The sequence below is a fragment of the Melospiza melodia genome, chromosome 25, assembly GCF_035770615.1.
Source record: "Melospiza melodia melodia isolate bMelMel2 chromosome 25, bMelMel2.pri, whole genome shotgun sequence".
NCBI lineage: Eukaryota > Metazoa > Chordata > Aves > Passeriformes > Passerellidae > Melospiza > Melospiza melodia.
The window spans coordinates 10,626,189-10,652,080 of NC_086218.1; the positions used below are offsets into that span (position 1 = coordinate 10,626,189).

Here is a 25,892-nt window from a genome sequence, read left to right on the forward strand (position 1 = left end):
GGCGCGCAGAAACTCCAGTTCCAGCTCTCATTCCTGCTGTGTTTCCCCCCAGATTTTTGGGGCAGTCGCAGCTTTGGAGGCTGCGGTTGGTGCACCCCAATTTTCCCCCTGCAGCGGAATCACCTGGCAGAGGTTCCCGGAGCTGGGAAAAGCTTTTGGCAGATGAGAGGAATTTCCTGGAGGCTTTGAGCCCGGACCGGGTCAGTCGGGGCCACGGCAGGAGGGAAGATCCTGGAGGAAAATCATCAGAGGTGGAGCTGGGCACGGAGTGTCCGCCCACAATGCCCGGAGGAAGGAAAAACAGAGCTGGGAGAGAAAATCCCAGTGCCAGAAATCCCTTGGGAAACTGTTCTGGGGTCCCACCTTCCAACCACCCCCAAAACTCTTTTTCATTTAAAGCTTCAGCATCCACATGGCTCATGCTGGGATTTATCCCTGATTTTGGTCTCAGGTACCAAAGGGAGCCTTGGGATGCAGGTGGGGAAAAGAGCAGCAAGGACAGACAGAAACAGGGAGGGAGGGAGGGGTGTTTGAGGCTGTTCTTTTTTAAATGAAAGCCAAGAATTAGTAGCAAAATGGAGTCACACAATAAATGATATAAATAATAACCCCCAAATCCCCAAAGAATTGGATGGAGAAGGGGATGAGGAGCAGCCCCAGGAGGGGACTGGGGATGAAGGAGCCTCAGGTGCATCAGCTGAAGGTTTTTATTGTCAATGAGTCTGTGGTGCCACAACGAGGCCACAGGTACAGCCCAAGTGCAACGCTCTGGCCCTGTTCACCAGGAGGCCAAATATCACCAATTAATCTGGAATTAATAAAAAAAAAAAAAAAAAAGGAGTTTTTTTTGTGAATAAACCACTGCAGAATTAATTCAGGTCACTCGGTGTCGCGTTAGTGAGACCCAAAGCTGCCCCGGCCTCCTCTGCCGAGGGTGAATCTCATTTAATAAAATCAAATCAAATCTCATGAACGGGTTTTACACACGCTGAAAGACAAAGTTTTCCTCCACCAGGATCAATTGGAATTCCAACCACACCAGTTAAGTGCACTTAGTTTGACCTTGGGGTCACACCACAGTCTCCCCTCCTGGGGGCAGGTTTGGTGCTTCTCCTGCAGTTTTGGGGTTTTCCCTCCAGCACTGCTGCTTCTCCTACAGGTTTTTTGCCTTCTCCCCATCCCCACCCAATCCGGCCTCCACTGGGATGGAGCTCCCCAAAAAGGAGAGAAATTCCCCCAAAACCTGAGTGCTGAAGCATCACCTCCCCCTGCCCTCCTGTGCCATCCCTGCTCCAGAGGACATTCCCAACACCAAAACAAAGCTGCTGCTCCAATCCGGGGAAAAATAAACATCAGAACGTGGAATTTAAACCAAGAGCCCGTAAATAGTGAAGGGTTCGGGTTGGGTTTTAACCAAAACAGCTTCAAATTTGGGGTGAACCAAATAGGGGCAGAGCTTGTGCTGTTTAACCAGCACTGCACGGCCCTGCCTGGGGTTGAAGTCCATTGGAATTCCTGCATTTTGAGGGAGAAATGTGGAATTTGTTCCCAGGTAAGAGGAGCCAGCTGGAGTGGGTGTCACACCCTCCCCTTCCCACAGCTTCAGCCACCACGCTCAGGGATTTTATAAAACCAGGGAAAACAACTCAGCACTGGAATCAAACCATCCCTGGGCTGTCTGAAATTTGGATTTGAAAATCTGCAGACAAGGAGCTTTGCTGGCTGGACTCAGAGTGTTGGGATCCCACCAGGAAAGGCCCAATTTGGGGGCATTTAGGTGTAGGAAAGGCCTTAACTCTGGGCTTTTAGGTCTAAATGAACATTTTTAGGGCCAAGGGTAAGGCGTGGGGTGATGCCCCGAGCTCACTTCCAGCTCCTCTTCCTCATCCCCTCTCCAGGCAATGGCCATGGGCAGGAAGGGGTTGCATAGTTTGATTCCTTCTGGAAAATCAACCCAAAAATAGAAAGGAGGGAATGTTGTAAAGCTCTGGCTGAAGGATACAACTCCTGTTTTATTTCCACGTGGTAGGAAATGCTGCACCTCGCTCCGTGCAGGACCAGGTTTGGGAGCTGCAGTTACCAAAGAAACCCCAAGGAATTCTGTGCAAACATCGCAGTGCTAAAGTGAATCCCACCCTGGGAGCCAGGGGGCCGGGATGGGGTCAGGAACAACACGTGGGAGGAGGATTTTACCTTCTTGTTCTGCTTTTTTTAGCCCTGTTATCAAAAAATATGGATTAATTCCGCAGCCTAAAGGTCAGTTGGTGGCTCAGCACAACGGAGCCGAGTTAATCAGGATCAGAGGTAGTACAGAGTAGCTGTGCTCAAGTAGGAGTTACATGGGGCTGGGGGTGCTCTGGGACCCCTTTCCAGTGGCTTTTCCTGGGGGATTTGCCCCAGGCTCACTGGGAATTCCTGGCAGGATCTCCTGTGGGCTGGGGGCTCTGCACAGGAAGAGAAACCTCCAATCCCTTGAGCTCTGGGAGTCCCCCCCTGCCTCAGGAAGAGTTTAAAAAGAACATTTTAAAACCAGAGTTCAGCTCATGGGGAGGAGAGGAGGGGACAGAGCCCTGAGCCTGTCCTGGTGCTCAGAATCATCCAGGACTGGGTGGGGGGCGTCCAAGCCACCTCACCTCATCAAAGTCCAACTCCAACACGGTGTCGCTCAGTACCAGCAAGAAGAAATACAGAATAAAACCAGTGTTAAAAAACTCCATTAAAAGGTTTTGTGACTCTCAAAATGGGGCATTTCTGCTCCGTCCCAGGCGGTCAGGAAGTGGGAAGGACCTGGGGGGAGCTGCTCCCCCTGCCCACTCCCAAAGCTTTGGTCTGGTTTATTGAGTTTTTGAGGAAATTCTCCCCCCTCACCCTGTGCTCCGAGCCGAGCAGCCCCCCTGGGAATCCTTCTCCTCCCCTGCAGGGGCTCCAGGAAATCAGGGGCTGCTTTCCCCCTTCTCTCCCTCCTGCACCCATCAATGCCACCAGCCCATCCCAGCAGGCCCAACGCCGCTCCCACCTCCTGCAGAGCGCGAGAGGAGCGTGGCTGGGTGTAAGAAACCAAACTGGGTCTCTGTTATTGCATCCCCCACGTGCCAGGGGTCCGGCGTGCACAGGGGCAGCTCAGAACCTGTGCACCAGCGCCTCCCTCTCCCTGCGCCGCAGCTCCTCCTTGTAACAGCACGAGCAGAAATTCCCGGTCTCCGGGTGTCCGTAGAAGCTGCAGTTGGGCTGTTTGCACTTGGTCTGCTGGATGTTGTAGAGGCCTTGGCTTCTCATTTTCTCCGCCGTTCCTCCCTGGTCCTGCTCCAGGAGCTCCCGGCAGCCGTTGCTGTGCGGGGGCAGGAGGCAGCCGGAGCCCTCGCGCTCCGCGGGGAACGGAGCCTGGCTCTCCGTGTCCGTGGGGGAGAAGCGGCCCGGGTGGGCGGGCCCGGGCGGGCAGGGGCCCAGCCGGCCCTGGTGGTGCCGGGGCAGGGTGGCATAGGGGGGGAGGCTCCCGCAGGGCCCCCCCGCCAGCTGCCGCCGGCCCTCGGGACACGCGGGCGGGTGCAGCCCCTCGGCGCTGCCCATAGAGGGCCTGGGGAAGGTGAAAACGCCGGAGTAGCCAGCTGGAAAAGCAGCGAGTTTAGCACCCACGGCCGGCTCCAGGGGCTGGGGGGGGTAGCTGGGGGGCGGCTGGCAGAACACGGGGCCCGGCATCGCCTCCTCGCTCCGCTGGGCACCCACCTCCCCTTCCGGCCTCTTGGCCGGGGCGGCGCCGCCCAGCGCCTTCTTCTCGGCCTCCTTCTGCCTCTGCTCTGCCAGGAACCGCTCCTCAGCGTCCAGGAGGTACCTCTGGATCATCTCCTCCTGGAACTGGTGCCGGGTGCTGGTTTTGAGGTGGCTGGCGAAGATGAACTTGCGCTCGCCCTGCATGGCGGCGCGCAGGATGCTCAGGCTCAGCCGAACGTCGCTGCTGTACTTGGAGGGATCCGAGGGCTTCTCCGGGGCTGCTCTACCTGCACCAGGCTTCTCTGCAGGAGCCGAATCTCCAGGGGAACACTCCTCCTTGCTGTCCTTCCGTGCCTTCAGGGATCCTTTCTTCTTCTTCTCCAGGGTGTCTCCCTGCCCGTTGCTCACGCCGCCCTTGACGCCTTTGCTGTGCATCAGGCCCCCCATGTTCTTTTTTAGTTTGCTGCCCAGAGTCTTCCCGAAGCTTCCCAGCTTGTTGGCTACCGAGTCTGCTCGTTTTTTATCCTTCTCCTTCTCCTTTTCCCTCTCTTTCTTTGGTTTCTCCCTGTCCTTGGCCGCCCTGGTGCCCCCGTTGCTGGCGGAGCTGCTGCACACCGACTCCTTGTCCGACTCGCCCGACTCCGCTGCCGAGCGAGCGTCATCGCCCGCCGAGGCCGTGGGGGACTCTGGCTGAGCCAGGGGCGCCTGGGGAGGGAGGAGAGACAAAAATCAGAGTCTAGAAACCCCTCAGGTAAAGATTTCCAGGTGGAAGGTGAAGCAAAGGAGGTGGTGTGGCTTGGAACGCTGAGAAAGGCGTGTCATCACTGCATCCTGCACATCCCTAAATGTCCCCGTGGCACCTTCCCAGCCTGAGATAGTCCAGGATCTTATGATTCTATTCTGTGATTCTCTGATACCTCCACTTGCAAATCCAGGGAGATTTCAGGTGCAAATCCAGGGAGGAAGAGGGTGAGATTGTCCCAGTCTCGAGGTGGCCATAAACCAACAGCTCCCATTTGTTTGGAGCTTGGGACATCCCTGAGGGGCTTCTGGGTCATGTAAAGACTGAAAATGGACACGGAAAGTTCTGGGGAAAGGTGCCCACATGCAAAACTGAGTCACTTCCTGCTCTCTGGCAGAATCAGCCACAGTTGCTGTGGGCACAGAGCCCCCAGGTAAAGCCCACAACAGCTTTCCTGCAGAGAGGAGGGGTTGAATAATTCATAGGTAAAGAAGATCCCCCTGGTCCCTTTACCTGCATGTCACAAGGCAACGTGATCCATCTGACATTCATGTAGCTGTGCAGCAGGTGCAGTTTGGCTTCCAGTGACAGGGTCACGCTGGCATTGGAGGGGGGCAAAGCCACAGGTCAGAGCCATTTCCCACCTGGAAACATCTCCCCCCATATCTACATTGTTCCCTGTGTTGTGTATTTAAATGGGTTTTTTCCAAGGGTACAAAAGGGATAATTGTGAAGTTTTCCTTTCAATGAAAACCCAAAGGGAGAAATCAAATTCCTCAGTCTTGGAATCAAAACGTTTCTGCCTCAGCCATAGGAAGTGCTGGGACTAAACCATGGTGAGATCTGCCCAAAGCCTCACCCAGACCAGGCATGATCTGGTGGCCACCACCCTCCCCATTCCAGGGACCCATAACACAAGGATTTGATGGCAAATGGAAAAATTTGTGCACATTTTTTATGCTGCTATCACAGGAGATCCTTGAGCTACCCCCAGCCCAGAGCTCCAGGACCTGGAGCATCATCACTGAGATGTGGGAACAAAGGTTGTGAGATGTCACAGCCCCACCCAAATCACATCAAAACGAAGGAAAAGCTGAACAGTGCCATTCCCTGGGCACAGCTTTCACCCAGCACAGGAAAACCCAGCTGGTTTTCCATCTGTGACCTCTCTGCTCTGCACATCACCAACCTGGCCAGCTTGACATTGTCACTGTCATCCTTCCCCCACTGCCACTCCTTGCCCGGGTCCACGGCGAAGTGCACGGGGAGCAGTTTGTGCTCAGAGTCCGTCAGGGGGATCACAGCTGCCAGAAACAGGACAGAAATGTCACAGCAATGTCACAGCAATGTCACACTGACAGCCCAGGAGGACAAATATTGCACACCTGGAGCCAGCCCTGAGCACAGCACCCACCAGGAGCATTTCTGTCACCTCTGATGGCAAATCCCAGTGCTGGGATCATGGAATTCTGAGCACCTGAACCTCACAGGGAAGAGTTTCTCCACCATTTCCCATCCAACTCTGCCCTGTGTCAGTGGGAATCCACTCTCCTTGTCCCAAGTCCCCCTCCAGCTCCTGGAGCCCCTTTGGGCACTGCAAGAGCTCCAAGGTCAGGTCATTGTTGGTTTTCTGGGCTGACACTGATGGGTCCTGGTCAGCTCTTCCTCCCCAGCACTCCCAAATCTTCCTCCTCCTCAGTTTCTCACCTGAATCCCATCACTCACCTTGATCTTTTGTGTTTTCCTTCTGCTCCATGGAGACCAGGGCAGAAAAATGAGCTTGGTCATAAGCCAGGACCAGAGGGGACCGGTGGCATTTGTTGGCTGGGACTTCCAGGGGCAGATAAATCCCTCCAAAAGGAATTGGGGCAAATGCTGGCAACAATTGAGAGTGGTTAGTTGTGATCACAGGTTCAAGAGTTCAGAGTTTTTTGTGCTGCAGCTGCTCCAGAATGAGCCCTTTGCCTCAATGGAGGGCTCACCTGCAATTATCTCTCATCTCAGGGGACATTAAACAAAACCACAACCCAAAATAGATGTTTATTTTACATCAGGAGGATTTCAAATGTAGAATGAACTGGTATTTTCTATAAAAAGCCTTCCTCTTCACTCCCCCACAAGACAAACTTTGCCTACAGAAGGATGGAAATTGATAAACCTTCCCTGACAGGGAACTGAAGGTGATGGTGGAAAATCCAACACTCAGGGAATGGAGGAAAATCCACCACCAGGGAATGGAATTTCTCATCCCCAGATGTGTGTGTAGAGGTAAAAAAAAAAGAAAAAAACCCTCGTGTGATGCTCTTATAGCAGCAGAAATTGGGTTGGGAGCCAAATCTGACCTGGCCCCTCACCTGCTGCAGGTGAATTTTCCCCCCTGCACCATTCCCAACTCCAAATGCAGCTTTGAGAGCAGAAAGGCTCCAGAAAGGGTGGAAAGGAAAAGTGGAGAGCTCAGAGAGGCTTTGGGAAGAGAGGAAGGTCTCACCTTCACCACCTGAGTCCCTCAGCATCGTGTCTGCCACCACCACAATGGGTCTCTTCAGCACGTGGGCCAGCACAAAGACGTGGAACTCCTCCAGGCTCTCATACACTGGCTCCTCTGAGCTCTCCACCCTGGGCAAAGCAGAAGCTGGATGTCATCCCTTGGGTAGTCTGGATATTCAAACATTTGCTTTGGAACACCAGCAGGAGGTTTCACAGCCAGCAGAGGCTGAGCTCAGCACTGATCTGAGGGTTTAGGTGTGGATTCCCAAAATGTCCTGCTCCAAAACAAGGGTTTGTGCACAAGGAATGCCCAGCTGCTGCCTGGCATTGCTGGGAGTTCCTTATCTAAAGATAAGGACAGTTGAGGTTGTCCTTGAAACAGAAGGGAGATGGCAAAAACTCTCAGCTCTGAGTTATTCTGATTTCAGAGTGAGAAGCAGAAGGAAACAAAAGGAAACAAAAGAAGCACAAAGAAGGACAAGGAAAAACACAAGGAAGCAGAAGGGAGCAGAAGGAAGCAGAAGGGAGCACAAGGAAACAAACAAAAGGAAGCAAAAGGAAAACACAAGGAAAACATAAAGAAACACAAGGAAAACACAAGGAAACAAACACAAGGAAACACAAGGAAACAAGGAAGCACAAGGAAAACACAAAGAAACACAAGGAAAATATTTATTCCCTGCCCAATCCATTCCCTACCCCACAGAAGAAGACCCAAAATCCTTTCCTGGGACGCTCCATGTGCCTGGTGCTGCCTCAGGATCTTTGTCCTTTTCCTGAAACCCAACCAGCCCAAACCAGAGCTGCTGCCCTGCCCTGGGGCACCCTGAGAGCTGAGGGGATTTACTCCCTGTTGTAGTGTAATTCACTCCCTGTTGTACCCTGGGTGTAATTCACTCTCTGTTGTAGGTGTAATTTACTCCCTGTTGTACCCTGGGTGTAATTCACTCCCTGCTGTAGGTGTAATTTACTCCCTGTTGTACCCTGGGTGTAATTCCCTCCCTGTTGTAGGTGTAATTCACTCCCTGTTGTACCCTGGGTGTAATTCCCTCCCTGTTGTACCCTGGGTGTAATTCACTCCCTATTGTACCCCGGGTGTAATTCCCTCCCTGTTGTACCCCGGGTGTAATTCACTCCCTGTTGTACCCTGGGTGTAATTCCCTCCCTGTTGTACCCTGGGTGTAATTCACTCCCTGTTGTACCCTGGGTGTAATTCACTCCCTGTTGTACCCTGGGTGTAATTCACTCCCTGTTGTAGGTGTAATTCCCTCCCTGTTGTACCCTGGGTGTAATTCACTCCCTGTTGTACCCTAGGTGTAATTCCCTCCCTGTTGTACCCTGGGTGTAATTCCCTCCCTGTTGTACCCTGGGTGTAATTCCCTCCCTGTTGTACCCCGGGGGTAATTCCCTCCCTGTTGTACCCTGGGTGTAATTCCCTCCCTGTTGTACCCTGGGTGTAATTCCCTCCCTGTTGTACCCTGGGTGTAATTCACTCCCTGTTGTACCCTGGGTGTAATTCCCTCGCTGTTGTACCCTGGGTGTAATTCCCTCCCTGTTGTACCCCGGGTGTAATTCACTCCCTGTTGTAGGTGTAATTCCCTCGCTGTTGTACCCTGGGTGTAATTCCCTCCCTGTTGTACCCTGGGTGTAATTCCCTCCCTGTTGTACCCTGGGTGTAATTCCCTCGCTGTTGTACCCTGGGTGTAATTCCCTCCCTGTTGTACCCTGGGTGTAATTCCCTCGCTGTTGTGGGTGTAATTCCCTCCCTGTTGTATCCCGGGTGTAATTCCCTCGCTGTTGTACCCTGGGTGTAATTCCCTCGCTGTTGTACCCCGGGTGTAATTCCCTCGCTGTTGTACCCTGGGTGTAATTCCCTCCCTGTTGTACCCTGGGTGTAATTCCCTCGCTGTTGTACCCTGGGTGTAATTCCCTCGCTGTTGTACCCTGGGTGTAATTCCCTCCCTGTTGTACCCTGCCCGTACCCGCCGCAGCCGCCGCCGTTGGTGCCGTAGTGCACGCGGGGCTCGCTCGACGCCAGCTTGATCAGCTCATTCCACTCCTTCTGCCACTCCTCCTCTGTGTAAACCAGGCCAGACTGAAAAAGGGCAAAAAGAACCCAAAATCATCCAGGTAAAGCTCTCCCAGTTACTCCAGAGTGGGTTTGTACCCACAGCACAACTTTCCTCTATGGGTTATACAAAAATAATCAACACATTCTGCACCATGGCCTCAAAAGTGCTTCCCAATATTCATCCAAATTTCCCCTCTCCATTTAAATCCATTCCCCTTGTGCTGTCACTTGTCCCATGTAGGAATGTGCTCTCTGGTGATGGAGTGACAAAACTATCTTTTTTTGTCTCTTTAAAAAGGAAAAAATCCAGAAGTTTCTCTCTTCAATTAGGGAAAAAGTCCTCATAGGACTTGGGGGACTCAAGGATGGCTAATTGGACAGAGGCAAAAAAGTCTTGCCTAAGCAATTCACTAGAAAAAGAAGTGAACAAAAAACTTAATTGATTTTGTGAGGTGTTTTACCAGGAGCAGGAACCTCTTGCATTTGGCTTGATTTTTTCTCTGTAAAGAGTTTTGTTATTTTGCCTTTTATTAAAACTTGTTATTTTGCCTTTTAATAAAACTTTTCTGTTTCCTCCACTACCACAGAAGCCATCCTGTTAATTTTATGCCTTCTAAAGTAGCTGAGCTATCTTGGTGTGATATAAATCTCCAGAAGTTTATAAGACCTGGCTCAAGGAGATCAATATATGAATCTCAAAACCCTTTAATTTTGCTGCAGCTCTGAGTGCAGGACACCCCTCAGCACAGCACAGCCCAGCCCAAAATTCCAGACTGGCACCTCCCAGAGGCACAGGGAGTTTTCCCAGGATGGCAAAAAGGGCCCAAACCATCGCTCAGCTCCCACCTCCTTGTTCTGCTGGGTCTGCTGCCAGCGCCAGCGGCGCCTCAGCGCCTCCCGCTCCGCTCCCTTGTCCATCAGGGTGTGCAGGGACTTCCTCAGCATCAGATCCCGGTCGTGGAAGCCCCACATTCCTGCAGGGAGAAGGAGCAGGAGGGTCAGGAGGAGCTGCTGTGACTCCCCGAGCCACTGCAGGGAAGGGGCTGCTCCATCGTCCCACGTTTCCTTCGGGGAAACTCGCACAAATCAGAATTACACACAAACAACAGCCAGGATTTCCACCCAGAGCGTTTCTCCTCTATTTGCTTTTCACTCACATCTTTTATTTCCCTCCTCACAGCCCACTCCTTCCTTTATTTCCTTTGCAGCAGTTATTGTATCAGAGGGGGAGAAGGATTTGAGAAGCAGCTGCAGCCCCTTCCCTTGAAGCACAGCCAGGAGCAGCAGCATCCAGAATGGCTCCTGCCCCCAAAGGAGCACGGTGGGCTCTTCCCCAGGGATTTGGGGGCTGTTTTCTTGTGGATAAACCCAAATCTTACCCAGGGAGGCAGCGTGGAGCAAACAATTCCCATCTCCAGTGGTGGCCAGGGGCAGCAGGCGCTGGCAGCTCGGATCCACCGTCACCCACCAGTTGAGACGTCCTGGGGACAATTGGGAGAGTGAGAAACCATGGGATGGGACTGGGGGGCTCTGGGGGCACTGCAGGATGTGGTTTCAGCCCTTCTGGAACAAAAAACAGCTGAACAAGCAGTTTAGAGAGGGTGGAAGGAGCATCTGGGCAGGTGGGAAGGTTCAGACCCAGCCCAGGACTGGGTGGGGAAGAGTCAGGACAAAGCAACACAAAGAGGAGATTGGAGCTGCAAAACTCCCTGAGGATGCCAGGAAAAGACTGGGCTGGATTTGGGGCAGAATTACACACAAATAGGAGCCAGGAATTCCACCCAGAGCAGCTCTCCTCTATCTGTTTTTCCCCACACCCCTTTTTTCCCTCCCCACAGGCTGAAAATGCCTCCAGGAGCACCCAGCACAAACAATTTCTCCAGGGAAAATCAGCCTTTTGCTGCTTGCTGGAACCAAATCCCTCCAGTTTCAAGTCTCTCATGGCCACATTTCCCTGCTCACTGGTTTTTAGGCAGAACATTCCAGGATTTCTGCTGATCCCAGCAGCTTTCCTGCTGCAAATGCAAACTGACAGCGCTTCAGACTGGGAGTTTCGGGTCACTGTGGTGATTCAAGTCAAGAGCAGCTAAAAATAGAAGGTTGGAAGAAATGCCCAGTGTGGCTGAAGATTCAGCCCTTCCCAAGGGAGTGAGGCTGGGCTGGATCAGGACTTTGAACCCCCTGAGTCTGAGTCTTGCCCTGCCCTCAACACCCCTCCTTGGCTGCCATATTTTCCAGGGCTTTTTGGATCCTGTGCAACAGGCAGGTTTTTGGCTGGGTGAAGCTGTTTAGGCTTCCAAGTTGTATTTCAATTGCTCCTACAGGAAACCAGCCCTTTTCCTTTCATTTTCAGAGCCTCTCCTCCTTCTGGAGCACGATCCCTGCTGGGGATCCCAGTGCAGAGCCATGGGACGGCTGGGAATGCTCTGTACAACCCCAGGGAGAGGAACTAAAGGCAGAAAACAGAGGTTAAAGCATCCCCAGCCACCAGAAATGCTCTGTGCACGTGTGCCTGGTGCTCGGGAGGCTGTGCAAGCCCCAGGCTGAGGGGACACACCTTGCAGAGGCATTTCTGTGCCCAAGTGTTTGCCTGACTGCGGTTACGCAAGAGAAATCGGCTCCAAAGGAACCCCACGCCCAAGGCAGGCTCCTGCCGGGGTCTGGCTCCTCCTGGAAAGGCCAAGAGGCTGCCCAGGAGTGTTGAAAACAATTTCAGAGCCCAGGAGATTCCTCTGGCTGCCCTGGAGGAGTCCAGAGCCTGGGAAGGGGCTCAGAGACCTTGGCACAGAGTGAAAAACACCAAAAGCACCTGAGCCTTTGATTTTAAGCATGGAAAAACAATTACCAGCTTTGTGTGAGCCACAAGAGTCTGAGTAGAACGTTAGGGGATTTATCACAGGGTGAAAATGTAGAATTTTGGGGTTTTAGAATGGGGGTTCAGGAGGCAGGATGGAGGGATTTGGGTGGAAATTCCTCTGATTTCCTTGGAGGACTCCAGACCCTGGCAGGGAGCTCAGAGACCTTGGCACAGAGTCAAAAACACCTTTGCCTTCCATTTTAACCCAGGGAGAAAATTACCAACTTTGTGTGAAGATTTACAAGCCACAAGAGTTTAAGTAAAATGATAGTTAGTTTGTCAAAAAGTGGAAAAATAGAATTTTGGGGTTTTTAGAATGGGGGTTCAGGAGGCAGAATGGAGGAATTTGGATGTGCCTTGTCCTTCCTCTTTCTTCTTCTTGTCCTCCATCTTCTGGGTGATGGTGGCACTTTTGGATTGGTTTAGAGTAGAAGTTCACTGTCTAACAGAGGTGATAGGTATTGGAAAATTTATTAGTTGGATAGATAATTGGAAAATTATTGTAAATCAAATTCAGGTAGTTTTTAGTATAAAAAGATAACACCACCCAAAGGCAGTCAGTGTGCTGGACAGATCTCAGCAGGGCAGAAAAAGAATGAAATAAAATAAAAATAAACAACTTTGAGAAGCTCAGCTGAGAGATCCTGACTCCTTCTTTGATTACAGGGCTGGGAAAAAGAGATTTTTCAACACCTTGGGGTCATCTCAACTGTAGAGACTCCAAGAGCTGCCCAGAATGTTGAAAACAACACATTTCTCTGTGTGTGTGGTTCTTAACCAGCCCTGAGAGCTCTGCAGGGAAACCAAGTGGATTTAGGAGCCTGAGGGATCTTTTCAGAATGGTCATGGCAGCAACAGATTTTCTGCACGGAGGAAAAGTCCACTGGCACCCAGAGGATCCCTCAGCACCCAGCACCATGAGCCTGTTTTACCCCACAGGGTGTTTGGGGAAATCCCATTTTATTCTCCACCAGGAGCCACCTGAAGAGGTGACAGCAACGGGAGGAACTGATGGCCCCACCCAGCCTGGAAGGAGGATTGCTTCATCCAAACCAGAAATGAGGATTTGCCTCATCCAAACCATAAATGGCTTCCCCAAGGCTACCAGGAATGCACAGGGAGTGTCCCAGGGACTGCTCCAAGGGATCAGCATCTTTCAGTTCTTTGTGATTTTTTATCCCCAAACATCCCCAGGTGAGGCACCACGGACTGACTGCTCCTCCCTGTGTGACACAAACAAACCCAGCTGCAAATCCCCAGCTCAGTGCAAAGCCTGAGTCCTGATCCACAGGGGTTTGTGTCAAACCAAGGCTCCACTCAGGGCAGAGACCTTTCCAAACCACTCCAAGCACATCCAGAGCATTCCCAGAGGATCTCACTGAAGCTTTCAGCCACTTTGGGAGTGCTCACTCTGCCACAATGGTGTAGCAGGAGCTCTGAATTCATGGGGAAAAGGATATGAACATTTATTGGGCTGTAAAATGCATTTCCTAAATCTCCTAAGGATGCTGTGTGCTAAATTAATATTGGGAGTCCCTGCAGATCACAGCACCATGCTCAAAACCCTACTTGGAATATTTCATAGCTGCACTACAGCCCTTTGTTACAGAAAAAAACATTAATTTATAACAACCCACAGACACACAAATCTCCAAAGACATTTTCTAAAACTCAGAATTCATAAATTCCTCCCCATTAACAGCATCCCAGAACACCTGGAAGTGCCCCCAGCCCACAGACGAAGCACCCAGCAAGCCCCAGCCCCAGATTTGATTTGTGCAGGGACAGAGGAAGCCAAGCCTGCTCTGCTGGGGTGAGATCTGGGGTTGATGTGCAGCAGCAGCTCTGCTGTCACCTCCCAGCACCACCCTGTAATGGGATCGCTGGGATCAGGTGCTCATTCCCAAAACATGAGAATATTTCTTACAGCAACTCCTGAGCAGCACAGGGAGAAGCTGTGCCCTCAGAGTGTCTGTTATCCCCAAGGATAATGTGTTTTCTGCTATGTGCAGCAGCACAGAAACAGCAGGAGTGGAAATGGAAACCCTCCTGAGATCCCTCACAGGAACCTTCCTGGTGCCAGGGATGGGATTTTCCCTGCCAGCACAAATGTCCCCTCATTCCCTCATTTACAGACCCCTGGATGTCCCCTCATTCCCTCATTTACAGAACCCTGGATGTCCCCTCATTTACAGACCCCTGGATGTCCCCTCATTCCCTCATTTACAGAACCCTGGATGTCCCTCATTCACAGAACCCTGGATGTCCCCTCATTCCCTCATTTACAGACCCCTGGATGTCCCTCATTCCCTCATTTACAGACCCCTGGATGTCCCTCATTCCCTCATTCACAGACCCCTGGATGTCCCTCATTCCCTCATTTACAGAACCCCTGGATGTCCCTCATTCCCTCATTTACAGACCCCTGGATGTCCCTCATTCCCTCATTTACAGACCCCTGGATGTCCCCTAATTCCCTCATTTACAGACCCCTGGATGTCCCCTAATTCCCTCATTTACAGACCCCTGGATGTCCCCTAATTCCCTCATTTACAGACCCCTGGATGTCCCCTAATTCCCTCATTTACAGACCCCTGGATGTCCCCTCATTCCCTCATTTACAGACCCCTGGCAGCTCTCCAGGAACCTGGAACCAAAGCAGGAGGTTCCTCCCCTGCAGGCACTGGAGCAGCAGCGCTGACATCCAGAATTTATTAGAGAGAAATTCCCTTTTCCTGTCTCTCCACAGGACTGGCAGATGGAGCATGGGGTGGGACAATGCCAGTTTTGGGGGTTTTGGGGTGTTTTCCCTCTCAGCACAGTGATAACAGCCCTGAGTTGTTTACACTCAGTTCCCATGGGTGAAGGGAAGCAGCTCCTACTCAACCCTTGCACCAGGTCATAAAAATGATGAATAATTCCCTGCTGGATGTGCATCCATGGGATATCCCAGTGTCACTGTCACATTTTCTGGAAAATCCCCTTGCCCAAGATTTCCTCTCCTGAGAAACCTCAGAGAAAAAGGAAACCAACATTATCTCATTTGCTTCTCCTGTGTTTTGCTGCTTTGGAACGTGGTTGGAGATTTGTTTATCCAACAGGTGAATTGTTTTGAGTTAATGACCAATCACAATCCAGCTGTGTCAGACTCTGGAGAGAATCAGGAGTTTTCATCATCATTATTATTTTATCATCATCATCATCTTGTTAAGCCTTCTGTCAGTATCCTTTCTCTGGTCTTTAGTATAGTTTCAATATGGCATGATATGATATGATATTATATGATGTAATATGATATAATGTAATATGATATAATGTAATATAATTAATGTAATGTAACATAATATAAATTAAATTAAATTATAATATAATATATGGTATATGGTGTAATGTAATGTATTATGATATAATATTATATAAAAAATATGACATAATGTAATATAATATATATTATATGATATAGATAAGAGATAATATAATATAATATAATATAATATAATATAATATAATATAATATAATATAATATAATATAATATAATATAATATAATATAATATAATATAATATAATATAATATAATATAATATAATATAATATAATATAACGTAATATAACGTAATATAATGTAATATGCAATATAATGTAATATAATGTAATATAATGTAATGTATATGATATGATATGATATGATATGATATGATATGATATGATATGATATGATATGATATGATATGATATGATATAATATAATATAATAATAAATCAGTCTTTTAAGAACACGGAGTCAGATCCATCATTTCCTCCTGCCAGAAAACACGCCAGGGTGGTGCCCAGACAATGCCCCACCCCAGGGCGCCCCCGTGGGTGGCACTGCCCCCGTCCCCAGCACTCACCAGCCTGCTCCAGCGCCACCAGCATGGACTGCTCGATGAGATCCCTCTCGATGAAGCTGCGGAACTCCTCGGAGTAGACGGTGAGGTCGGGCAGCTGGAAGGTGCAGACGGGCATCTCCAGCGGGTGCTCGCTGCTGCTGCTGCCGTTGCTGGAGACGTGGGAGCGGGCCAGGGACACGATGGTGGAGCTGGCGTGGGAGATGCCCCGGGACAGGCGCTTCTCTGGGGGAGAGCAGGGGGAACAACAGCAAAGTGGGGCAGGGGCCTGTGACAAAACCAGCCTTTGTCCCCTTGAAAGGGGAAGAAACCCACAAGTTTCTCTCCTCATTAGGTGAAAAAGGCACCTCATAGGCCTGGAGGACTTCACCTCAAAGCCATTAGTTTCTTTGTTCACTTCTTTTTCTAGTAAATTGCCACTTTTGTGAGGTGTTTTACCAGGAGCCTGGAGAAGAGGAGGCTCAGAGGTGCCCTTATTGCTCTCTACACCTTCCTGAAGGGAGGCTGTAGACAGGCGGAGTTGGTCTCTTCCATCAGTTTTCCCCATTTTCCCCATTTTTCCCCATTCCAGGGCAGCACTGACAGAACCACAGTACAGAGTCTCAACCTACCTCAGGGATGGTACAGGTTGGGTATTAGGAAAAAATTTTTCACCAAAAGAATAATAAAGTACTGGAATGCTCTTCCCAGGGAGGTGTAGAACCACCATCTCTGGATGTGTTTAAAAAGACTGGCTCTACAGTCTGGTTAAGGTCTTAGGGCAGAGGATGGATGATGATCTTAGAGGTCTCTCCCACCCTCATCACCCTGTGATTCTGTGCTCTGACAGGACACTGCCCGGCCCAGGACACTGCCCAGCCCAGGACACCCCTCCAGGACACTGACCTTGCACCAGGTCATCCTGGCGCTGCAGGGGGGGCCTCCCTGGCCGTGCCAGCTCCCTCTCGGGGGGCCGGCAGCCCCGGCCCTCGTTGAAGGGCTGCGGGAGGTTCCCGGCGTGCACCTGCCGCAGCTGCTCGAAGTCGCTCAGCGCCGCGCTCAGGTCCCAGTTCTTGCCTGCACGGGGACGTGGAGACTCAGTTTTTCCTGTTTTCCCCATTCCAGGTGTGGAAGCTGAGGAATTATTCCCATTTTCCCCATTTTTCCTGGAATTATTCCCATTTTTCCCCATTCCAGGTGGTGGAAGCTGAGGAGCTAGCACAGAAGGGGAATGCCGCATTCCTACGCCCCAGGAATTTTCCCCATTTTTCCTGGAATTATTCCCATTTTCCCCATTCCAGCTGGTGGAAGCTGAGGAATTTTCCCCATTTTCCCCCATTTTTCCCGGAATTATCCCCATTCCCCCCATTCCAGGTGAAGCAGCACCACTCACCCTCACCCACCACAGAAACTGAGACACTCCCTAAACATCTTTGCTGGAAACCATTCCAGCCCCCATCTCCCTCCCCTTTTCCCTCCCACCCTGGTCATTCCCATGACGATTCCCAGTTTTCCATACCTTCAAGGAGGTCTCTGGCCAGCCCTGGCTCTGCCCCCGTTGAGCGAACAAAGTCGGACAGGACGATGTCCATAGCCAAGGCCAGAGGGGTCGGCGGCACCCGATCGGCTCCTGGGCATCAACCTGGGCATGGAGAGCACCAAGAGCACCCCTGGACTGCACAGCCCCAGCTGGGAATCAGCTGAGGGCTCAGTGAACCCTCCCCCAGAAATTCAATGTGCTCCAGGTTCACTCCTGGGCAGCACAATGTTTTTTGGCTATAACCAGCAACAGAAAAATTGGGAAAATTCATGAGCTAAACCAATCTCATCTCAAAGGTGGTGGAGCTTTTCTTTCCAAATTAGGAATAAATTATATAATAAATATAATTTATTATATATACATATGATACATATAATAATATGTAATACATAATATGTAATATGTAATATAATATATATAATATGTAATATTATATATATAATATATAATATGTCATACATAATATATAATGTCATACATAATATATAATATATCATATATAATATATAAAGTATATAATATGTAATATATAATATATAATGCATTATATATAATATATACAACATTATATATAAAATACATAATATATTATATATAATATATAATACATTATACATTATATAGATAATATAATGTATTGTTATTGTATACTATATAATTTATTATATAATATTATATATATATAATTATCATTTATTATATATTCATATAATAAATGAATTTTCGGGAGCAATCAGAAAGCAGAGAGTTTCTCTTGTGCATTTACAGGAGTAAATCCGGGCCCCATCCCACTCCAAGCACCCCAGATGTGAGGCAGGGAAAAGGAAATTCAGGATAAAATGCTAGAATTAGGAGATTCTAAGGAAAATATATTTTAAAAAGCCCATTTCAGACAAAAATCCAAACTGAACAATCCCAATTGCTCTGGCAGACAAAATCAATGTCCAGACAGAGCTCCTTTCCACTCCAGAGCTCCTCTGACTCGTGAACCCTTCCCAGAGGGGACCAAAACCTCAGATTTATTCTGTAATTTTGGTTTCTTCAATTGGTTTATTTGATTTATTCTGTAAATCTGGATTTTGTTGGGTTCTGAAGGCGTGTGCTCCTGCCATGCCTCCAAATCCTGATTTTCTGCATTCCTGGGGCAGAGAGGGAGAGGAAGAGCAGCCTCATCAGTGGGAGTCCCCATGGGCAAAGTGGAATTTGCTGTTGTTAAAAGGCTGGGATAAAAACTCTGCCATCAAGGAACAGGAAAGAATGGGAATAAAATTTATGCTGAGCTGAAAATCTGGAAGGGGAAAATCTGGGAAGGCTGGGAGAGGGAGGTATGAGGTGGGAGAGGAAATTTCAGGATTGTGTGGAATACAAACAAACCTGGTTGTTTTCCTGGTGCCTGAGAAATAAAATCTCTTTTTCAGGATTATCCCTACAGACATGCAAACCTCCCCCTGGTACCTTAAAATATTTTTTTCCAAGATTATCCTTAAAGGTGGGTGAAATTCCCTAAGAGCACAACTCCCCACAAGCATCCAAGACTTTACCCTGGAATTTCTTGCTGGAGAAACACCTTTCCCACAATGGAGTTGTTAAATTCCTCCTCCCAGAGGCGATGCCAAAGCCCAGCACATTCCTGGAGCAGGATTTGGCAGCAATTCCTGCTCTCACTCCACCAATTTAGGGAAGATCCCTAATTAGGAGCTGCACTTTTGGATCCTCTAATCCCTGGCAGGAGCAGCTCCAGGAGGAGATAACGGGAGAAGCTTCCTCCAGGTGGGTGTGGAATTCCAATGCAAATGAAAACTCAGCAGAGCTTTGGGGAGGGAACGAGCAGCACATGCCAGCCCCCTCCTGCACTGCATTCCAAACTCCCTCGTGCACAAAAATGCCAGGGAAAACACAGATGGAAAACTCTGGGTCCAGCTGGGAGGTGAAGGATTGTTGGGGATTTGTTGAGGGGTTGGACAGAGAGATTGTCCCCACCCCAGATTTATTTATTGATTATTTCCTTTCCCTGTGGAAGGGAAATGCTCCCTGCTCTTCCCTCCTTCCAGAACAGGTGGGAAATGGGCCCAGGGAGGAAATAAAAACCCCAGAAGATTCACAAATCCATTCCCCAGCCACGGGACAGGAGCTGAGCACACCCCAAATCCCCCAGGAGGGCGTGGGGGTGATCCAAGGTGAGTGTTCCACATTCCAACCAGAAATGGGTGGAAAAAACTGTATTTAGGACTAAATTCAGTTGTTGCTGTGATCCCAACAGCTCTTTGCAGGTTTTTTAGGAAATGTTTAACAAATATCCTCACACTTGCAGAGGGTCTGAGCACAGAAATGCTCCTGATGGGAGTGAGCAGTGATCACTGGGAGCAGGAGGAGCTGGAGCTTCATGCCAACAGAATTCCATGGTCACACACCCATGGGAACCCAGAGAAAAGCTCATTTCCCAGTGCCAGGGGATCCACCCAACGCTGACACCAACCCTCAGCCTTCCAGCAGAGCAATCTGCCCAGTTCCACCCCTGGGGATGGGGCAAAGCTGGGCTTGGTCCTTGCTGGCAGCATGGAAATCCTTCCTGAAGGGAATTCAGACCTGTCACACCAAATGTCCATCCAAAGTAAGGGGAAAGCCATAAAACCTCCTGGAGCCTCCTCTCTCTTGCTGCTTGCAGCCTCTCCCAGGGCAACTCCAACTCCATCAATTCACCGGGGGCATGTGGAGCATCCTGGTCCTCCTCAAGACCCCAACACCATCAGAAAAATCAGCAAACTGAGGGAGGAATTCCAGACAAAAGGTCCAAAATCTCAATGTCTCTCAGCTCCATCCTGGTGGGAAATCAACCATGGGGAACACTGAATTTAAACAGCTCACCAGAACCGAGTGTGGAGCAGCAGAACTGGATCCATTTAAATTTCCAAACTGTAATTTCCGGGGCTTTAATTCCCTTATTTTGTTAGATTTCAACACGCTGCAGAAAGAGGAAATAATTCTCTTTGTCAGGGCCAAATCCTGACCCAAGGTCAGCCACGACCTGTGGCTCCAGTGTGTTTATAAAACACTTCCAGAAATATTCCAGGAGCAGCACAGCCCGACGTGTCTGCCCCGGATCTGGCACGTGATGCTTTGCTGAGGGCAGGAACCGAGCTGGGAGCCAGGACTGCACTGCCAGGGCTCTGCTCCTCGTCCCAACCCCACAGGGACACGAGGGACACCAAACCTGACCCTCAGGGAGCTGCAGCTGAGGCAGGAGGTGCCCAAATCCGTGGGAAATTTAATCCCGTCAAACCCACATGGATGCGTTCACTCCCACCAGCAGGGAGCTGCACAACAGTGGAAATGCAGCACAAATCAAACTCCTGAACTCCAAACTCTCCAAAATCCTGAAATCTGGCAGCGCTCAAGGCTAAGCAGGGGCGTCCTGAGGGGATCTGCAGGTGGGACATGGGAGCAGCTCCAATCTGAGACTGTGAGAAAAATGAGCTTCTCCATGAGCTCTGAGTGAGCATGGCCTGATGCTCCTGAAGGCTTCCTGGTGCTCCTCAAAGAGGTTTCTGATGCTCCTGAAGGTTTCCTGATGCTCCTCAAGGAGATATCCTGATACACAATGAGGTTTCCTGATGCTCCTGAAGGCTTCCTGATGCTCCTCAAAGAGGTTTCTGATGTTTCTCAAAGATGTTTCTTTCCTGATGTTCCTGAAAGAGGTTTCCTGATGCTCCTCAAGGAGCTTTCCTAATGTTCATCAAGGAGCTTTCCTTTTGCTCCTGAAGGTTTCCTGATGCTTCTCAAGGAGCTTTCCTGATGCTCCTCAAAGAGGTTTCTGATGATTCTCAAAGATGTTTCCTGATGTTTCCTGATGTTCCTCAAGGAGCTTTCCTGATGCTCCTGAAGGTTTCCTGATGCTTCTCAACGAGGTTTCCTGAAGCTCCTCAAGGAGCTTTCCTGATGCTTCTCAAGGAGCTTTCCTGATGCTCCTCAAGGAGCTTTCCTGATGCTTCTCAAGGAGCTTTCCTGATGCTCCTCAAGGAGGTTCCCTGATGCTCCTCAAGGAGGTTTCTGGCTTCCTCCCCACCCCACACCCCTGTCCTGGCCCTGCAGGTTATCTAACAGCCCCAGGATTAGCAGCACCTGTCCTGACCTGACACCTGTGCTGTGTCACTAAGCTCCAGCTGCAAGGGCTGGGTGGGACACACACCCTGCAGCTCCTGACTCCTCCAGGATGGCAATCAACCCAGATCATCATCATCATCATCATCAACAACAAAAATCCAGTTATTCCTGATAAAACTGATGGTGCAGGACACCCTTGGAGTGCTGGGTGGGACACACACCGTGTCTGTCTCTTACAGGATGGGAATCAATCCAGATCCTCCTCATCATCATCAAAAAAAAAAGTTTTTCCTGATAAATAACAGGACACCCTGTTACTTATGAGATGCAGGACATCCTTGGAGCTGTGAGTGCAGAATGGAGCCAGCCTGGCAGGAAAGAGCAGGAATTTTGGGGCACACACAACACAGGCAGCTGTGGCAGTGACTGAGGAATTTTCCCCCAATTTTTCCTGGAATTGTTCCCATTTTTTCCCCATTCCAGGCGCTGGATGTGGCTCTGTGGCTGCACCTCATGCTTGGTAGGAACAGCCCAACAAGATTTCCCATTCTGGGAACTTCTGACAAAGTTTTAGCACAGTCCAAAAGGACAGCACATAATCCTCATAAATTATTGCTCCAGTAGGGAAAAGTGCTCCTAAAAAAGGGGGCTAAAAGGGCTCCTAAAGGGGGATAAAAGGGATTCTAAAGGGGGATAAAAGGGCACCTAAAGGGGGCTAAAAGGGATCCTAAAGGGGAATAAAAGGGGCTCCTAAAACCACCCTGGTGCTCAGGAGTTGGAGTGAAATTATGGAAATCATCCCATTTTTACAAAGCTTCAGTGCTTCAATGAACAGCTTTATCCTGTTTTTATTTCCAGAGTTCCAGCTGCTTCCCAGTGCTGCAGACACAGCTGGGCTCCTCCCAGCTCCCAGCTCATCCTGAACCTTGGGCTGAAGAACACACCAGAACCTTCCACTTTTATCTCCAAGATAAAAGCCCAATAAATCTCCAGCAGCAGCTGCAGCAAATCCAGGCTCTGCCCCACCACCACCATCATCATCATCATCATCATCATCCTCCTGGTTATCAACTGCTCCCAAAATTACAGCATTCTCTAATCTCTAATGACAGCACTGAAAACAAACTCAGTTCTCTCAGTGTCTGCACCAAAGAAATTCCCTGTGAGCCAAGCTCTCCCTAAACCAGGCCATGATTATTTGCAGCCTGAGCTGGGCCTGGCACACGCTGTCCTTGCCTGGATCCCAGGGGAGGCTCCAAATGTCCCCTCTGCAATCGAGGCCAGGGCAGCTCCACCACCAATTCTGCTCATTTGGTCCCCAAATGTTCCAATCCAGCGCTGCTCCTGCCAGGATAATCCATTTTCAGCCCTTTGCAGGGATGAGTTTAGGGTGGAACTCGGGACTGGGAGAGCTGAAGTGCCAATTGAGGGCCAGAGCATCTCGCAGAGACAGCAGAGCCACATCCTGGCACGGAGTAGCACAGATTCACCACCAACACCAGCAGAAAATTAAATATATTCCAATAAAAATACTGAAGGGAAAATCCCTGAATTTTGAAGCGGTTTGGGCACCCAGCTCCTTTTCCGATCCCCAGTTGGGATTTGGATGCTCCTGCCCACACCAGGGGCTGCCAAGGCTGAAGCAGGCACAGGGGATGCCTGGATCCACAGGTGGCCACTCCAGGAGCTCCTTTAGCACAAAACCATCTTTAAGTAGTTTTAAAATCCCATTTTCAAAAAAAAAAAAAAAAAAAAAAAAAAAACCCAAACAACTCAGCATGGACGTGTGCTGGGTCAGGAAGATAAAACCCAGCGGTGTCAGCGATTCACAGCGAAGAATCCCGGCTGGAAGTTTGGACTTTGCAGCTCTGTGGCTTTCAGGAACCGGGAGATTCCCGGTCCCGAGCACCAATTTCACAGCCAGGAAAGCCCCGCAGCATTCCCGGTGCACCGGGACCCAACACAACCCCCGGGAGGCTCCGTTCTCCTACCGGGAGTGAGGTTCCCGGAGCTGGGGACGGTCCGGGGCTGTGGCCGGGAACGAACCAAAGGAGAAATAAAAACCCCCGAACTCCCTGTCCTCACTCCAGGGCTGCTTCTCAGCTCCTGTTTCGCTCCACAACGGAGCCACCCCAGCCTGGACCGGGCAGCCGCGCGGAAATCCCGGTGTTCCCGGGAGAAAACAACCACCAAGAGGAGAATTATTCGGGACGGGAGCAGGAAAACGCCGCTCCCCGAGGAGCCCCGGCGGTGAAGCCCGGGGGATCCGCACCGGCAGCGGCCCCGGAGCGGCCCCGCAGGCCCCCGGGCTGAGCAGGGACCCGCAGCCGGCACCCGCACGCCGCAACCCACCCCGGTACCGCGGGACAACCTCCGGGAGCGGCCCCGGGAGCCGCAGCCCGGCAGCGACCCCGGGAGCCGCCCCCGCCGCCCCCTCAGGCCGCGCCGTGACCCCGCGGGCGCCGCCGACGCCGCCCCGAGGCCCGGCCCCGCCAAAACTTTCCCGAGGCCGAGCGGGGGCCCCGCCGTTACCTCCGAGAGGCTCCATGGGTGGCCCGGAGCGGCCCGGCCCGGAGCGGCCCCGGGGCCCTCCCGCCGTCGTCGCCGCCGCCGCTGAGGCCGCTCCCGGGGCGGGGGGGGACGGACAGAGCGGGGGGGGAAGGCGGAACGGAACGCGCCACCCGGAACGCGCCGCCACCCCCGTTCCCGCCCGGAACGCTTTGGCGGGCGCACGCGGCCGTGCGGGCAGGGGCCAATGGCGGCGCAGGGCCGGGCCGGGCCACGCCCACCTCGGGAGCGGGGGGAGCAGAGCGCCCCCTGGCGGCGGAACGGGGGGGGGCGGCACCGGGATCCCCCCGGGACCACCGGGAGGGCGCGGGACACCGGGGGGACACCGGCACCACCGGGAGGGGCCTGGGACCACCGGGAGGGGGCTGAGACCCGCTGTGTGCGGTCTGAGAGCCTCGGGGGAGGCCCGGGATCCCCGAGAAGGGCCCGTGACCCCCATGAGGGGTTTGAGATCCCCGGGAGGGGGCTGGGACCACCATGAGGGGCCTGAGTCCCCTGTGAGGAACCCGAGACCTCCATGAGGAGCCTGAGACCCTCGTGAGGGGCCCGTGACCCCGTGTTTGCAGCCTGAGACTCCCTGTACAGAGTCTGAGACGCTGCTGAGGGCTTGAAACCCCTGTATGGAGTCAGTCACACCGTGATGGAGCCTGAGACCCCATGTTAGGGTTCAGTAAGGGCCTGAGACCGTGAGGGGTGTCCCCTTCTGTGGGGTCAGTAGCCCCAGAGCGAGGCCCTGGAGAGTGAGGGGTCAGCACCCGCTCCCTGAGCCTGATTGCCACCGGGGATCCTTTCCTTAGTACGGAAAGATTCCTGTTCCTTGCTCATGGCATGGGAACAGTGTGGAGTGAGGACAGCAGCCCCAGATGGCCCCACATTCCCTGGGACGTTCCTTGTGACATTCTCTGTGACATTCCCTGTGACATTCTCTGTGACATTCTCTGTGACATTCCCTGTGCTGAGGGCCCGAAATTCCCTGTGACATTCCCTGTTCCAAGGGCCTGGAATTCCCTGTGGCATTCCCTGTGATATTCTCCATGTCATTCCCTGTGACATTCCCTGTGCCGAGAGCTCCACATTCCCTGTGCCATTCTCTGTCCCTATGGCATTCCCTGTGCCATTCCCTGTGCCAAGGACCCCACATTCCCTATGACATTCCCCATGCCAAGGGCTCCATATCCCTGTGACAATTCCTGTGCCATCCCCTGTGCCATTCCCTGTCCCTATGGCATTCCCTGTGCCATTCCCCAGATGGGCCAGGCCCTGTTCTGCAGCAGTGGCCAGCGGGGGCTGCAGGGGCTGGTGACAAACAGGCCACGTCATGCCCCCAGCTCAGCTGATCCTGATTCTGAATCCATTCTTTGTGTCCTGCCAGGAACCTGCCCTTGTTTGTGTCCTGCACAAAGGGATTGTTTGTGTGGCTGGGCAGGGAAATGTCCAGCACAGAAAGGACAGGCCCGGGGTTTGTCCCTGCTGGCTGCACAGTTTGTCCTCACAGCGGGTCCTGCCTCATGTCTCTGGTGGCCAGCGAGGGGCTGGAGGGTCCCTGTGCTCCACAGTGATCCCTGTGCTCTGGAACACCCCCTGTGCTTCAGAGTGATCCCTGTGCTCCAGAGTGATCCCTGTGCCCTGGAATGTTCCTGTGCTCCAGAGTGATCCTTGTTCTTCAGTAATTCCAGTCCTCCACAGTGATCCCAGTTCTCCAGAGTGATCCCAGTGCTCTGGAATGTTCCTGTGCTCCAGATTGATCCCTGTGCTCTGGAACAATCACTGTGCTCTGGAATGTTCCTGTGCTCTGGAACAATCCCTGTGCTCCAGAGTGATCCCTGTGCTTCAGAGTGATCCCTGTGCTCTGGAATGTTCCTGTGCTCCAGATTGATCCCTGTGCTCTGGAACAATCCCTGTGCTCTGGAATGTTCCTGTGCTCCAGATTGATTCCTGTGCTCCAGAGT

The 25,892-nt window shown here is 51.3% G+C and overlaps 1 protein-coding gene and 1 long non-coding RNA gene across 3 annotated transcripts; one reads left to right on the forward strand and one right to left on the reverse strand.

Annotated features, from left to right (window-relative positions):
- Nucleotides 1-689: 689 nt before the first annotated feature.
- Nucleotides 690-23,980, reverse strand: OTUD7B (OTU deubiquitinase 7B). 2 transcript variants are annotated; one of them, XM_063176527.1, is made up of 12 exons: nucleotides 23,908-23,980; nucleotides 17,254-17,376; nucleotides 16,641-16,811; nucleotides 15,759-15,980; nucleotides 10,388-10,489; nucleotides 9,855-9,982; nucleotides 8,920-9,032; nucleotides 6,939-7,066; nucleotides 6,176-6,325; nucleotides 5,640-5,754; nucleotides 4,964-5,048; nucleotides 690-4,413 (listed from the first exon to the last, which is right to left on the reverse strand). In XM_063176527.1, exons 2-12 carry the CDS (start codon nucleotides 17,324-17,326, stop codon nucleotides 3,121-3,123), a joined length of 2,580 nt encoding a protein of 859 aa, XP_063032597.1. In that variant the 5' UTR covers nucleotides 17,327-17,376; nucleotides 23,908-23,980; the 3' UTR covers nucleotides 690-3,120. The 2 variants fall into 2 exon arrangements, with proteins under 2 accessions (XP_063032597.1, XP_063032596.1); XM_063176526.1 differs by lacking the exon at nucleotides 23,908-23,980 and having other exon boundaries at nucleotides 17,254-17,610.
- On the forward strand, nucleotides 18,990-22,417 carry LOC134429416 (uncharacterized). The gene is made up of 3 exons (XR_010030584.1): nucleotides 18,990-19,044; nucleotides 19,295-19,451; nucleotides 22,234-22,417. It is a non-coding gene; the product is annotated as an uncharacterized LOC134429416 (long non-coding RNA).
- Nucleotides 23,981-25,892: the final 1,912 nt, after the last annotated feature.